Below are 13,939 nucleotides of genomic sequence, written 5' to 3' on the forward strand. Positions count from 1 at the left end.
TAACCAAAGTGTCTCTTTTTCCACTGCGTCTATGGTACCACCCTGCACTTTAATTCCTGGTTAGCGCTGTGCACTTGTATTTACTCTGCTGTTGAGATCATTGCAGTTTTTAATCCATCTCTGGGATGGTGCAGTAAACGTCCGTGTTGGTTTTACGTCCGGATGTTACAGTTCAGACTTCAGTGGGAAGAAAAAGCAGAAAGTGCAACTGGTTCTCGAACCAGCGTTTCGGGCCCATCGGAACCACACTCTATGAGGCAAACTCTGTGAATGAAGCGCTATTTACAGGCACCTTGTTGCAAAAAAATAAAGTTTAATAAAAATACAGTTTAAAAAACAAACCCCTGCAATTTCCCTTGTTGTCAGCCATTGCTGTAAACAGTGAGTTAGATGATGGCTGTGACTGAAGTAAAGATGATTGTTAAGGACATAAACCGTGAGGGAAATCGGTAGCCGAGGCACTAAGTTGGGGAAAAAAAAAATATCTGTCTAATAAATAGCTTTTCTTACTGCCTCGCTCGTCTGTGTATGGTTACGGCAGTCCGACATTCTGGGCTATATTTCATCTTTATTTTAACCTATGGTAATTTTTTACAAGTAGATAAAACCGGCTTAACTTAGTAAAGTGGAATCACACACTGTACAGCGTGTTTAGCTATATATATAAATGGCAGTGTTCTTGTTTAGAATGGGATGCCTCATTCTGAGGCAAGACTGTCCTCCGAACAGCATCATTCATCGGGGACTTGTTTGTCAACATAATGATGAAACGTCGGCGTATACGTGTCAGCGTAATGCATGAAAGCGTCAGCAACTTTAACATGTTTAGACTACATATAAGACCAGTAGAAAGTGCATACTTAATCTTCAGTAAACGGCGTGTTGAATGTAAAATCATGACATGTATGTATGTAGAAACTGGATGTGTCTGTTCCATCCGACCCTAAGAAACCGTAATTACCATACTCCTTTATAGTCTAATATAATAACTGTACTATAATATGGTTAAAGAGTGTAAAGGATGATTAAAGAATGGGGGGAAATTCAACAGGTTTTGTGGAGAAGCACTTCCTAAACACACACTACGCGCACCCCAACACTGACTGAACGAGAAGGTCTGAACAATCTGCTCCGGGCGAGAGGAGCGAGCTCTGGCTCCGGATTGGCTGGAGGAGGTCGACTCGCGAAGGCTCGTGGACGCATCTTCGCGAGGCGCGGGTTACAGTAGAATGTGACGCGCGAACTCGAGGCGGGATGCTCTCCTCCTGCCTCTGAGGCGAAAGCAGCCGGAGCTTCGGAAGAAATACTTCTGGTAGAAAATATATACAAACGGAGAACAAAACATGAACCTTGCACTCTACCGCGTTTATTTTTTGTGCTTTAATTGGTGGAGTGAAATAAAGTAATTATATTTTGCACTCGGTTGTTGTTAAGGGCGGTGTGCTGCCGTGTACTACTACTAGTAGTAGCACTAGCTAGTAGTGTAGCCCGTCGGATATATTCCGTAAAGCAAGTCGCGTTGGCTGGAGTTCTTAAACCGCCCCCTCATCCTCTTGAACCTGTTTTTCATCATCCGCCCCGCACGTTCTACACATCCACCTTCTTGCTTGGACTTCCTTAATTGAGAAGAGGAGGAAGAACTACTGCAAGCAAGGACGACGTCGTGGGTGCTTTTTAAAAAAGTGCACCGGATTTAACAGTGAGTTGGGATTTTATTTTGTGAATCATGAGAAGAAGTGCTGATCCTGCGGGAGCTGGGCTCGCGGACTTCCTGCTGAAGAAGTGGACGCCGCTGCTGGCTCTCTGGCTGCTCGCGCGCGTCCACGCGGCGGCGGCGCAAGGTGAGTCCACGCAGCCTCACGTGCGCTCAGCTGGCCTTCATTACGGCCGACATACATCACGCGTTTTAACATTGTCAGCAGGAAGAACTGTGCATCTACCTTTCGTCAGCTAATAGAAAACACACATCATGGACTAGTGCGGGTTTTTTTTATATATATGACCGACACAACAGCAACTTCAGTCCAGTTAGTGGGTGGAAATGTGAGACTTTCTGAGATATAAACCACGAAGTTGACTGTAAAACTTGCAGTTGTCCGCCCCGCAGGATGTGAGGAGCGAAACTTGAGAAGCGGCGGGTGCGAGGCGGTGCCGAAGAATAGCCTACTAAGCCTAGGCAAAAGAAAGTGCGTTATAAAAAACGAGCGACTCCGGAATCGTGTGTAAAACCAGCATTTTGTGATCATTATCTTCCAGAAGTCGGGAAGAAACCCGTGGTCAGTCACAAAAAAAAAACACTTAGCCTAGGGAGTCTGTCTGTGAAAACGCCACATCATAAAGGCTTTAAAAATTTGCACAAAAAGATTTATGACTTGTATGAGCCTTGCAGATCATATAGTTGAATAAAGAAGTGTTTGCAGAATCCGATTCGGTTCCTCTTCACAGGGCGACTGCGTTAAGTGTAACATGGAAATCGGTGTCTCCATAGTAGCGTATTGACAATACCGTGACTTTATCTTACGTTACTTTACTCTATTTTAATAATGCAGTTGTTTAGGATAAACGACTTACGCTATTACAAATTCTTGATAGGTTGTCTGTAATTGAGTTAATTTTCCACGAGCTTAGTATAGATTTTGAATAAGTCGGGTGCCAGGAAATGGACCCACCATTCATTGCACGTTCAGATGCCTTGACTTGATGGAGACGGTGAAAGCCTACTTTGGTTCTTATTTGTAAAATTGCAGTACAGACATTTTTATTACTTCAACTTGTCACACAGAATCCACGTAATTACAGAACTTCTAGCCTGCAAGGTGAAAAATGTACTGATACCAGGCTGTTGACAGGCTACAAAAAGCACCGTGCGCGTTCAATAAACTGACTACTGTCAGTACTGTGCAGCTTTTATTTACTTCATTTACACCGTATTTAACATCAAATCTGCCGCAGTCACATTTTGTGTTTATTTGCATTCCTTTAATTAAAGCTCCGTTATATGCCCTCCAGTCCAGTAAATCAAACAGTATCGAAGCTGTTGGAAGGATTAGGGAATTTAATTTTGCAGTTTTCCTATATATATGTGAGTTTATTTAGACTGTGGAGTTTCGCTCTCGTTGAGGTTCATCGCGCTGCGTCTTGGCGCTTTTACTTTTAACCGTATAAAAAGTAAAAGCTTTTTGCTTTTGACAGTGATCAGATGCTTTCAATCAATCAAAGATGTATTTGTAGCAGTTTTGAACTCATACAGTCAGTGAATGAGTCGATTTCATAATTATTTGTGAAATGTAACGTACATCTCAGATTGTACACCGCATTTTGAAGAGCTGCAGATCATTATGTTGTGTCAAACAATGTTTTCTTGCTTTTATTGCGACCAGTTTTGTAAATTGGATGGATAAGGGTGTAATCTCCTCAGCAAAACGACTCATGGGTTAAATATACTCGACTTGTGAAGGCGAGGTTGAAAATAAAACCGGTACTGTACATTTGTTTTCTATTTTTTTCATTTGTAAGTATAAGTTTAGACATTTAAGTGAACTACTTAGGTATTCTCACAAATTGAAAAACAGTTTAAAAAAATAGGTTCCAAATCAGACATCTCAAGAATTGCAATTTCTTGTCCACCATTTCAGAATATCTGAGGGTTTTTTTACATTAACAGAATAAGAACTGGACTGAAAGGATGGTCACCTTTTTCCACTCTTAATTTCTTCACCTGCATGCACTTGCTTGCGTGAATGTGCTTTTTTTATAGCTTATAATTGTGGCATGCATGGCTCATTTGTTAGATCATTTCCCTTGATTCTCTTTAGTTGAGACCATTGATGTTAATGAAATGTAAGTTTTATAAGAGTGTGTTTTTCATATTGCTGGGATGTTAGATGGTTAATCTGTTGTGGTCTCTGACTAGGAACCAGCTGTGTATGTACAGTATTTGAGTTGGCCAGGGAGTAAATGGGTACCAAATGCCAAGGACATGACTAGTCCACATGTGCCGTTCATGTGTTACAGTGCCATAGCTGCCTCAAGACTTATCAGTGATATAGCATGACATTGGAGGACTGGGATGGGCCAAGCTGATTAAAACACCTTGGCCATCAAGAGAGCCTGGTATTAGACAGGGCTGTCATAAATAAATCACACACGCTGTGATTGTCTCAGGCGGGGTTGCGGTGAACTAGAGCCTAACCCGGCAACACAGGGCGCACGTCTGGAGGAGGAGGGGACACATCCCAGATGGGACGCCAGTCCATCGCAAGGCACCCCAAGCAGGACTCGAACCCTAGACCTGCCCGAGAGCAGGCCCCAGCCAAACCCGCTGCATCATCACACCCCTTGCGCCATAAATAGCTGTTACATATAAATCACACTTTTTTCAGAAACTCAATGGGCTACAAAATTACTGTATATTTATAGTAATTATTTTTAGAACTAGGGTGTTGTATATATGTAACATCTATATATTATAATTTGACTACATTGTAAAACTCATCTACTGCAAATGTGTACAGTTTCAGTAAAATATTTTTTGACTGTTGTTACTAAAAAATTTAAATTGGATCATATTCTGTTTTTTTCAGCACTTTGAAATCTTTGCCCAAATGAGCTGTGTCAATCCTGAGGAAGTGCTGCTTCCCCAGTCCCTGCAGGGAAGGTCTCCAGTGAGCCCTGCATCCCCAGTGCCCATCTTTCCCTATTTTTGAACCCTCTTTATGATTGCATAGCAGGGTGTGATAGTCCTGTCGCCACTAAAATTGGATATAAAAGGTTTTCAATGTAGCCAAAGGGTGTATTTTCTTAATGTCGCTGAAGAAATGTGTACATTGGTGCAGTGATATAATTTGTTGGAAAACCTTGAGAGTTTAAGCTTGTGTAGTAGTCATGTAAGTCTGCCAGGAAAATGATTCTTAACAGGATTAGGAAACACATTTGAAATGCTGTTATGTGGAACTGTAGTTTTACATATAATTACTCATTCTCTGATTCCTGTTTATCCTTTGTAGGTGCTTAGTTTTTGGCAAAGTACTTAAGAATTATCATAACTATGAAAACTTTTTTTATGCTTTAGAAACACAAGATTCTGTCACTATTTGACCAATTTTTTAAACTTATATATATTTGTAGCTTTCCATAGGATTTGCATCAGTATCAAAGTACCTGACAAACAGGTGTTGTTGCAGATTGTCAATATTGTTTGAGTATATTAGTATTGTTGGTTATGTAGTTTAAGGTGCATGTGGTCAAGTAGAAGGATTGGATGAAGATTTTAACATAGTTGCAGTTACATAGGTGGAAGTACGAAGTTTAAAGAGACAATGTCATTATATACACAAAGCAGAGTTAATTTGGATTTACTTGTGATTTACTGAAAATCCAACTCGGGTCTGACCTGAGCATCAGTGAGATGCAATTACATAACACCAGACAGTTTCCACAGGGCATTTGTTGCCTTTCAGAAACAGGCCTCATAAGTACTCTGTTAACTTTTGAGTAAGCACCACACACCCTATGCGGCTTCAATCCTGGGTGTAATGTGGTGGAAACAAAAACATTTTCAACTTTGTCTCAACTTGTCCTGTGAAAGTTTCCTGTGCTCCAATAAACTTGAAATTTTACACAGCAACAGATTTATACTGACCCATATAAAAAGAACAACGCAGAACCGAATACCAGAACACTGAAACCATCAATATAGTCAGGATTACTGATACTATATAATGTCAGTATTCTTGTCTCAGAACTTGATCTACTTGCAATCAGTTTGTTTACATTTATTCATGTAGCTAATGCTTTTCTCTAAAGCAACTTACAATGTTAAGGTATTTACAATTATTTACTCATTTATACAGCTGGGTAATTTTACTGGAGCAATTTCAGGTAAAGTACCATGTTCACCGGTACTATAGTCAGAGGTAAGATTCAAACGTGTGACGTTTAGGTCCAAAGGCAACAGTGCAAAACACTACGCTGCCAGCTATCCCTTAATCATATTTGAGTTTGGATGATTAAATTAGGATCAGATCTGTTTTTTCGCAACACCAAATCACAGAAACAAAAACAGAAACAGCAACATGTTATAAGTACATTCACACATGTGACATAAGGACATAAACTGCACTGTCCAGAGGGGACTCCAGCATTCATATAAATTATAATGTGGATTCATTTCCCTAGTAAAAGAAAACTCATCCCTTGGTTCATGCATATACTGTTTTTACAGAAGAATATTCAGGTCAAAACCTCAACAAAAACATCATTACTGAATTAAAGCTAAAGGAAATAGCAGAAGTCCCCATAAATTTTAAATATATCATTGAGAAGACTTCTCTTCCAGTTCAGAGCAATTTAGCATGATAAATTTCTCCTACTTTTAATACTGTTAGCATTCCAGGTAGTAATTTTAAAGGGAATCACAATTTTAACATCAAGTGATGAAAAAATTTTAACTCAGTAACAGTCGGTCATATTATCAACACAATAACTAGAATCCATGAGGCAGCGAGGTACCGAGAATGAAAGAAAGAGAGATGGAGAGATCAAAATCTGGAACCATGCTGTAAACAAGAAGTAAAAACTGCATTAGTCGTCCCCCCCCCCGAAACCTTTCCTCAGAGAACCTGCCAACCAACACTTCACATATGGGTGCTCGACAATTCCTGTGCCCCCCTTAACTCCTAACCCTAATCACCCCTGACTAGACCTCCACACAGCCTACCACTGGTAAAATATAAATCCCCAAACCAGCAAAAAGCACAAGATAAAAGAAGAAACCAGAAAAGAATCAGAAACCAGAAAAGAGACAGAATAAGCATTTAACAGAAAGAACCCGAGTTTTATCAGTACTTGTGTGAACTGGTCTCAGTCTTTCAGATTAGCCAGAAGCACAACAGTGGATGGTGGGTTGTCAAACTGGAGGATCTTTCCTTCATGTAAACACCTGAGTCAGGTTGGGAAAGAGAAGCCCCAGAAGATCTTCTGTGCTTTAAAAGCTCAAACAGCCTCAGAGAATTTGCGCCTTCCCTGCACAATGTCAGCTGGCAGATGGGGGTACAATCGCAGATGGAAATCTTTTAAGGTGATGTTGTGTTTCTTTGCGGCAGCTTTTTCAATGTTTTCTTTGTCAGAGAGATGCAGAAATGGGACTGGAAAGCTCCTCAGATGGGGGTTCGGGTGAGGAGTGTAGCCAGGGAGTCGGTAGGTGAAATAGGAGGCAAATTAGCAGTCCACCCAGGAATATATTTAGATTTGCAGAAATTGTTTGAGATGGGTGTTTTCTTCAGTACTCTGACAGTCCCACTCTGACAGTCCAGATTATTGTAGCAGTGTTTTTTATTCTGCTTTGCCCAGTTTTGATTGCTACAACTCAGCTTTTCCCTCCAGAGTATCTGTTGATTTGGTTTGTGAGGTGTCTTTCTCCTTCAAAGCAGAGATTGAGTGTTCAGTCCTGGCAATATGAAGTTCGACACTATTCATGCAATCAGTTAAATTAATAGTTTTGTTTCCATAGATGCAACAGAGGAGAAGAGTTTCTTTAGTTTGGCACTGAAATTGTACAACTTTGCAAGTTTAGCTTTCAGACCGCTTAATTTAGCACGCATATATCTTAATTTAACTTCAGTATTTCTCTGACCCAATAGTATTTTGATATTTATTTCTCGGGTCTGGGGTTCGAGTTCTGCCTGGGGTGTCTTGCGGCAGACTGGCGTCCTGTCCTGGGTGTGTCCTCTCCCCCTCCAGCCTTGCACCCTGTGTTGCCGGGTTAGGCTCCTGTTCGCCGCGACCCCGCTTGGGAAAAGCGGTTTCAGTTAATGTGTGTGTGTATTTATTTCTCTTTTCCGATGTCTCTAACCTCTGAACGTGAGCTGGTACAGCTGGAAACAAAACAGACATTCTGAGCCCCAATCACTCCTTCTTCATCAGAAGATTCCAGTGCATCCCTGACAACCATCTTTGATGACGTGCCCTGTGTTGGTGTTTTCTCTGCGGGCTCTGTTTTAGTTCTCTTTCCTTTCTGAAAGTGTTTTGAAGAAAAAATGGATAATCCTTGTTGTCCTGGCAGCAAGGTATCAAATTCTATTAATTATAGTAACTCAGAATTGGTCTGGAGAGAAGTAAAAATTGTAGGACTGTGGAGGGAGCCAAAATTTAAGCAGTCATCTTGTGAAAAAGTCACATGACAAGTTCCCTACTTCTGCTTTCATCATTTCACCTGGTGCTCCCTCACTCTGCATGAATTTTGACACTTTTACTTCTGCAATGATTTTAGTTCATTCACTGCCTTTGTCATATTTTCCCATCAACATACTTTGTCGATTTGTTCTTATGTCCACATGTCCTCATTCTTAGATAAATTTCACTTTTGTTTATTCACAGCTATTAAAATTAAAAGAAATAAGACCAACAAGAGCTCTCTGTGACTAATGGAGGCTGTTATGGAATTAGTGTACAACGATTGTGAATGTGCTGCGTAAGCCACATGGGTGAATAATCCATAACAGCCTTAAGTCATACTCTTCTTTTTCAGAAGCTCCAAAAGGAGACATTGTGGCTAAAACAGCAGCTGAGTAGGGTCTTGCAAAGCAGCACAATATTGGCTTGAATTCTTAATGAGGAATAAGGAAGAGGATGCAGATTTCAGGGGCACAAAAAGGTGACATAACATCAAACGCAGAGCCTTCTGCCAAGCAGTGTCATTGTCTGTAATGGCAGTCTAACCAGGTCATTCTGTGTCCATTAAGTTTTCAGTGTGTTTATAGGATAGTATTTTTGTCCAGGGAGCATTGGTTTCTATGTAGTGAAGATGCAGGTACGTTTGAGCATCACAGCAAGTTCAAAGTAACAGGTCTGATTTGTGTATTTCAGGTGTTTGACTTCTTGAATATTCCTTCTTTTTCAAATTCTATCACTCTCCCTGACATTCTCTCTTTCACTATCTGTCAGTCTTTCTCCTCTGTGTCCTTGTGAAATCATTTTCACAAATACACACACATATTGTCCGAACCGCTTGTCCCATACGGGGTCGCGGGGAGCCGGAGCCTAACCCGGCAACACAGGGCGTAAGGCTGGTGGGGGGACACACCCAGGATGGGATGCCAGTCCGTCACAAGGCACCCCAAGCGGGACTCGAACCCCAGACCCACCAGAGAGCAGGACCCAGGCCAACCCACAGTGTCACCACGCCCCCCTTAAATCATTTTCAGATTTTTTTTTATAATACCAAAATGTTGCTGGTTTGGATGAAGGAACAGTGGCTCCTTTGTGTTCAGGGGTACAAACAGTCATATACCCTCAACCATGTTCTGGCTGGTTCATACCAGTATGGGAGAGCAAAGATCAGTGTCACTGCATGTTTGCAGAGAAGGCAATATAACTGCGATGTTAATCTATCTCAGCTCTTAATTAGGCAAGATCCACAGCATTTTGAAATATGATTGTCCATCTGGTGCAACTGGAGGCTGTTTGTCCCTTAATAACCACATTAAGTTATCAAAATTTGGCCTTTAAGTCACAGTATTTGTATAACTTCTAAGTGTAACACATTAAATCACTATAAGTAAATAGTAACATGATTCAATGAGTACAAAACCTTTTCTTCACATTGATTTCATTTGTCTTGTAGTCTAAGATAGTAATGAAAAAATGTAATAGAAAAATGTAAAATGACATGTATCAATTAAATGGAATTTCTGTAGTCTATCATCTCTGTGTCCCAGGAGAGGAAACTACATTTCATAGATTTGTGTGAATGGTAGTTATGTTTTGTTAGCTGAATAAATTAATTTATCTAACAAAGTTATCATAATATTATTTGAATTACAATAAAATTATATATTTGAAATTGTAACAGATTGTTATAAGAGACAGCTGATTTCAATATATGATACATGGTTGCTTGGTAGGATCATGAGCAATCGAGTCAGTTTCACTAGGTATTTTAGCTTGCATATTTGACAAAACATTTATCTCTCTCCCTGTTACCTTATGTTACGCCTCTCAGCGTGATTGACTGAATGAGAGAAAGGTGAGGGTGAAAATATCTGACAAGGGTGCTTGATCACACTGTGGTGACCATGATAGATACCTTTCAGATTTATATAGGTCTGTGTTTTTTTTTTTTTTTGTAATTTTATGTTATTTATGAATTTTATGATACCTTTAATTAAATAGTAAAATTTAAGAGATTTAATAGTTAAGTCTGGAGGACACCAGGATCCCATAGGTTTGTTATACACTTTTAATACCTTCAAACCAGCTAGTTTTTACCATCATTCTTAAGTATCTGCTTCCAAAGAAGTATTTGTTCTTCTACGAAAGGTTATTTCACTTGAAGTGACTGTTGGTATCTAATATACAGAAAAAAGGCCATATAAATTGGGACCTTTATTGACTCTAGTTCAAAACTGCAGAACTTGCATGATTTCCTGTATTTGTTTCTTTCCTACTCTGGTAATTTCAAGTAGCTCTTCTAGGGAGAAGGGAGAACCCATATGGAAGTAGAGTGGACCAAGGAGAAATGATCCAAAGGCCTTTTTTAACCTGCTTAACTTTAGACAAAGCATGGCATAGAATCAGCCTTGTCATCCAGTTTACTGGCTCTCATGGGATATTGAATATGCCAGCAAATGGGAGTACCAGTTTAAATAGTCTCTGTTTAAATATGTAAATCTCCAAACAATAGGAAATGAAAGTGAAGAAACGTGGGCCTGTGTTTGTAGGATGATTATTGTCTTTGTTTGTTTTGCTTCTTTAAGTGAAATCCATGCCAAAGTGTAGAGGAGGGTTTGTTATGTAGAAATTCCACATTTGTAATTCTTTTCAGGCAGATAAGGCTTTGTTATGTGTGTGTTGAAAATCAAGACATGGCCTTGATGTTTTATAGTTAGTTAAAGGATTAGTTCACCTATCCTACATCCTACTTTTATAGTTTGCATGTAGGTTTTGTTTAATGCAAAACATTTGCTGTTGTTATGAAACCGTCACAAATATGAGACCTGTTGTTCTTCTTCAGCAATGCCAAGTTGACATTTATGGTAATCTCCCATCTATTTTGTTCACTGTTAGTTGTGGCTGACCATTCATTCTTACTTTATTAATTTCTCTCCAGAGTTTCTGGTCATTCAGCTGCCCCTATGATTATGTTCATATAAAATAAGCTTTCATTAGGGTCCTTTTTATGCAGCCAAAATTACATTTGCCACTTAGATGCTGACTGATTTAATAGTTAAAAATGTAAGTATAAACAAACATATTTACTGATCTAATAGTTTAGAGTATTTTTGTCAAACTGCAGGAATTTTGTCCAAAGAGTTTTGTTTCCTCACTTTCTTGAATGTGGAGCAGAATAAAAAGTCATTAAGATACACTTGTCCTGTATAGAGTTCTGGACAGATAAAGCGGTGGAAGCTACAGATAAGATACACAGGTCTCTGCTGCCCCTCAGCCCCATGAAGCCATGAGAAGGGGCAGCCTTATTCAGCCGTCCATGCAAACCTTCTTCAGTGTTCACTGTATATATTCCACAACAACCATCCTGTCTGCTTTTAATACCAATTACAGCAAGAGCATGTATTGTTTACACATCATCTGCATCTGTACAGATCTTCTCCCAGAGCTTGTTGTGCTTCTGCTGATTGATTTCAAAGGGAATTCTAATTTAATATCAGAATATGTGTATTGTCACCTTGCTTTCCTGTAAATATATTTCACAGTTTTTCCAGTCTGATTAACATGCCATTAACATTCCACTATGCATGATGAGAGGAACACTGGGCCTCTTTGCACGGCAGAGTGACATCTAGCTGTACGCAATGGATTTGCTGGTTGCACTTGATGGCCACACTGTGCTTGTGTATTCTTCTGTTCAGATATTACAAAATGCATTGTTCAGTGCACCAGTTTTTCTTTTTCTTTAGCTAATAAATTTTGGTGCCTTTGTTACTTGTAATAGGGCTTCCCATCTTTTCAAGGTCCAGAGAAGTTCTTTTTGCTCTGCTTTACGTTAGAGGCATTTCTTGATCTTGCTGCAGCTCAACCTTTCTTCAGAGCAAAGGCATCTGAAATGGGGGTGGTCCTGTAATCAGGAAACTCACTTCAAGACTATTTGCATGTGAGGTCATGTCACACTATGCCACTTGGTACTGACTGGCACAGGAATGAATTCTGGATTCTTGCAATTTTACATCTAGCAGCAGACAGTTACTATGAAGTGTAAGTCATAATTGGCAAACTCAGACAACATCTAATAAGAAACTAAAGGTAATATTTTTTGCTTTTATATGTGAACCTGATCCTGAAGAAAGTGATTTTTTTATGTGAACATTCTAGGAAAGGGTTGAATAACTATTGAAATGTGGGAGTAGTGCCATTAATTTTCAATGCTGGTATCTCACAGTTGATTAAATAAGTATTAAATAAAGCCTTGGTTATTTCATTTAATGTATATTAATTATTTCCTCTGTGTTTATGAAGTGTAAAGAGACATTTTGTCTGAATTAGTGTGTTTGTGTCTGAATTTTTGAGCTAGTGTAAGATTTTAGGTTTGGTATGTGTGTGTGTTGGCTTATATTCAGGCAGATAGTCGTACCCAGTGTGCCTGCACTTTTCATATAGTAGCTTGCCATCATGAACTGCGGGGTGTAGTTCTGTCAGGCATTTTCATGAAGCTCTGTACTATGACATATATACAAGGCTAATTTGATAGCAGCCTATTTAAATGTTAGACTAAGATCGATCATTGATGGGTTACAATGGCTCTCTGGTATCCTCTTATCTGAGTTATCTTACAAATATGAGGAGAGAAAGTGTCAAGTCCCTGGTCACCACTGTCTTATTAGAACAAGAGGAAGCTTTTCCTACACTACGACTGTCCGCACTTGTTTCTTGTTTTGCAAGTAATCCTTGGTATAAAAGTGGAGAGCTGATGGACAGTCCCTGCTGAGTTTTGGAGTTAGCGCTTGTACAGACTACTCAGTTATCGTGCTCAGTTTATACGTATTATATCAGTTCACCTAATCAGCCTGTTTTGAGCTTTACTGCTAAGATTCCTCTGCTTCACCATATATAAACCTCTACACTCTCCACAAACCTGCTCTTGTCCATGCCATCACAGAAAGTAAAAACAAATGGAGGACAAGAAAGCACTGTGGGTTCATTAGAATGGATCAGTTTACCAAAAAGTGAAGGCAGCTTGAGATGCTGATGTCTTTACTGTCCCTACAGGCTGTTGAACATAGCACACAGATGGTATCAAACCTGTCTGTCCATCTTTCCTCTGGGAACAGATTAAAACATAGATAATGTTTCCTTATCTGGTTTCTCAATTAAATGTAAGTGTATTAAAGTACAGAAAATAGTTTGCAGAAAATGTAATTTGTGGAAACGGATGTGTTGTGAGAGTAAGATCAGCTTACGCTTCCTCATATTTTCCTTTTCACCTGTGGCATAGCCAGGCTTTGACATCTGCCCCTTACAACCTCGTACTCCTACAGAATCTGTAAACAACAGAGGTCCTTCTCCATCTGCCTAACTGAACTTTGCACATGTGGGTTTGATCAGTGATTTCTCTTCCTTCTACAGTACTTGCTAGCATCTTCCATACGTACTGATCCCTGCTTGTTCTGCAGAATTACCTGTATCAGGGTGGCTGCCTCTTTGGTGACGTGGTGATGCCTGAAAAGAAAAACAGCCTTTTTGAAGCAACAAATAGGCAGGCGGCAAGAGGTGGTGTTCAGATGTTATTTGCAGATACTGTATAATCATTAAAAATAACAATTTTCTGTTGAGGGGAAAATCACCTGGCAAGAATTAATACCATACAGAGATACAATGATGGCAGGAGAGCAGGTTACCCCATGAATCCCACCTCCTGCACAGTGCCTTTCAGTAGTACCATTATTTATTTAGGCGATGGCTTTATATAGCATGCTACAGCATTCTT

General features: G+C 39.7%; 1 protein-coding gene across 4 annotated transcripts in view; it reads left to right on the forward strand.

Annotated features, from left to right (window-relative positions):
• The first annotated feature begins 1,245 nt into the window (after positions 1-1,245).
• The window catches only part of unc5cb (unc-5 netrin receptor Cb), a 77,171-nt gene continuing 64,477 nt past the window's right edge, over positions 1,246-13,939 (forward strand). For all 4 annotated transcript variants that reach the window (XM_018753215.1, XM_018753222.1, XM_018753228.1 and 1 more), the window contains exon 1: positions 1,246-1,841. In XM_018753215.1, coding sequence (XP_018608731.1) covers positions 1,727-1,841 — 115 coding nt within the window. In that variant the 5' untranslated portion in view covers positions 1,246-1,726. The remainder of the gene's footprint in view (positions 1,842-13,939) is intronic.

This window comes from Scleropages formosus, chromosome 6 (genome assembly GCF_900964775.1).
Source record: "Scleropages formosus chromosome 6, fSclFor1.1, whole genome shotgun sequence".
Lineage (NCBI taxonomy): Eukaryota > Metazoa > Chordata > Actinopteri > Osteoglossiformes > Osteoglossidae > Scleropages > Scleropages formosus.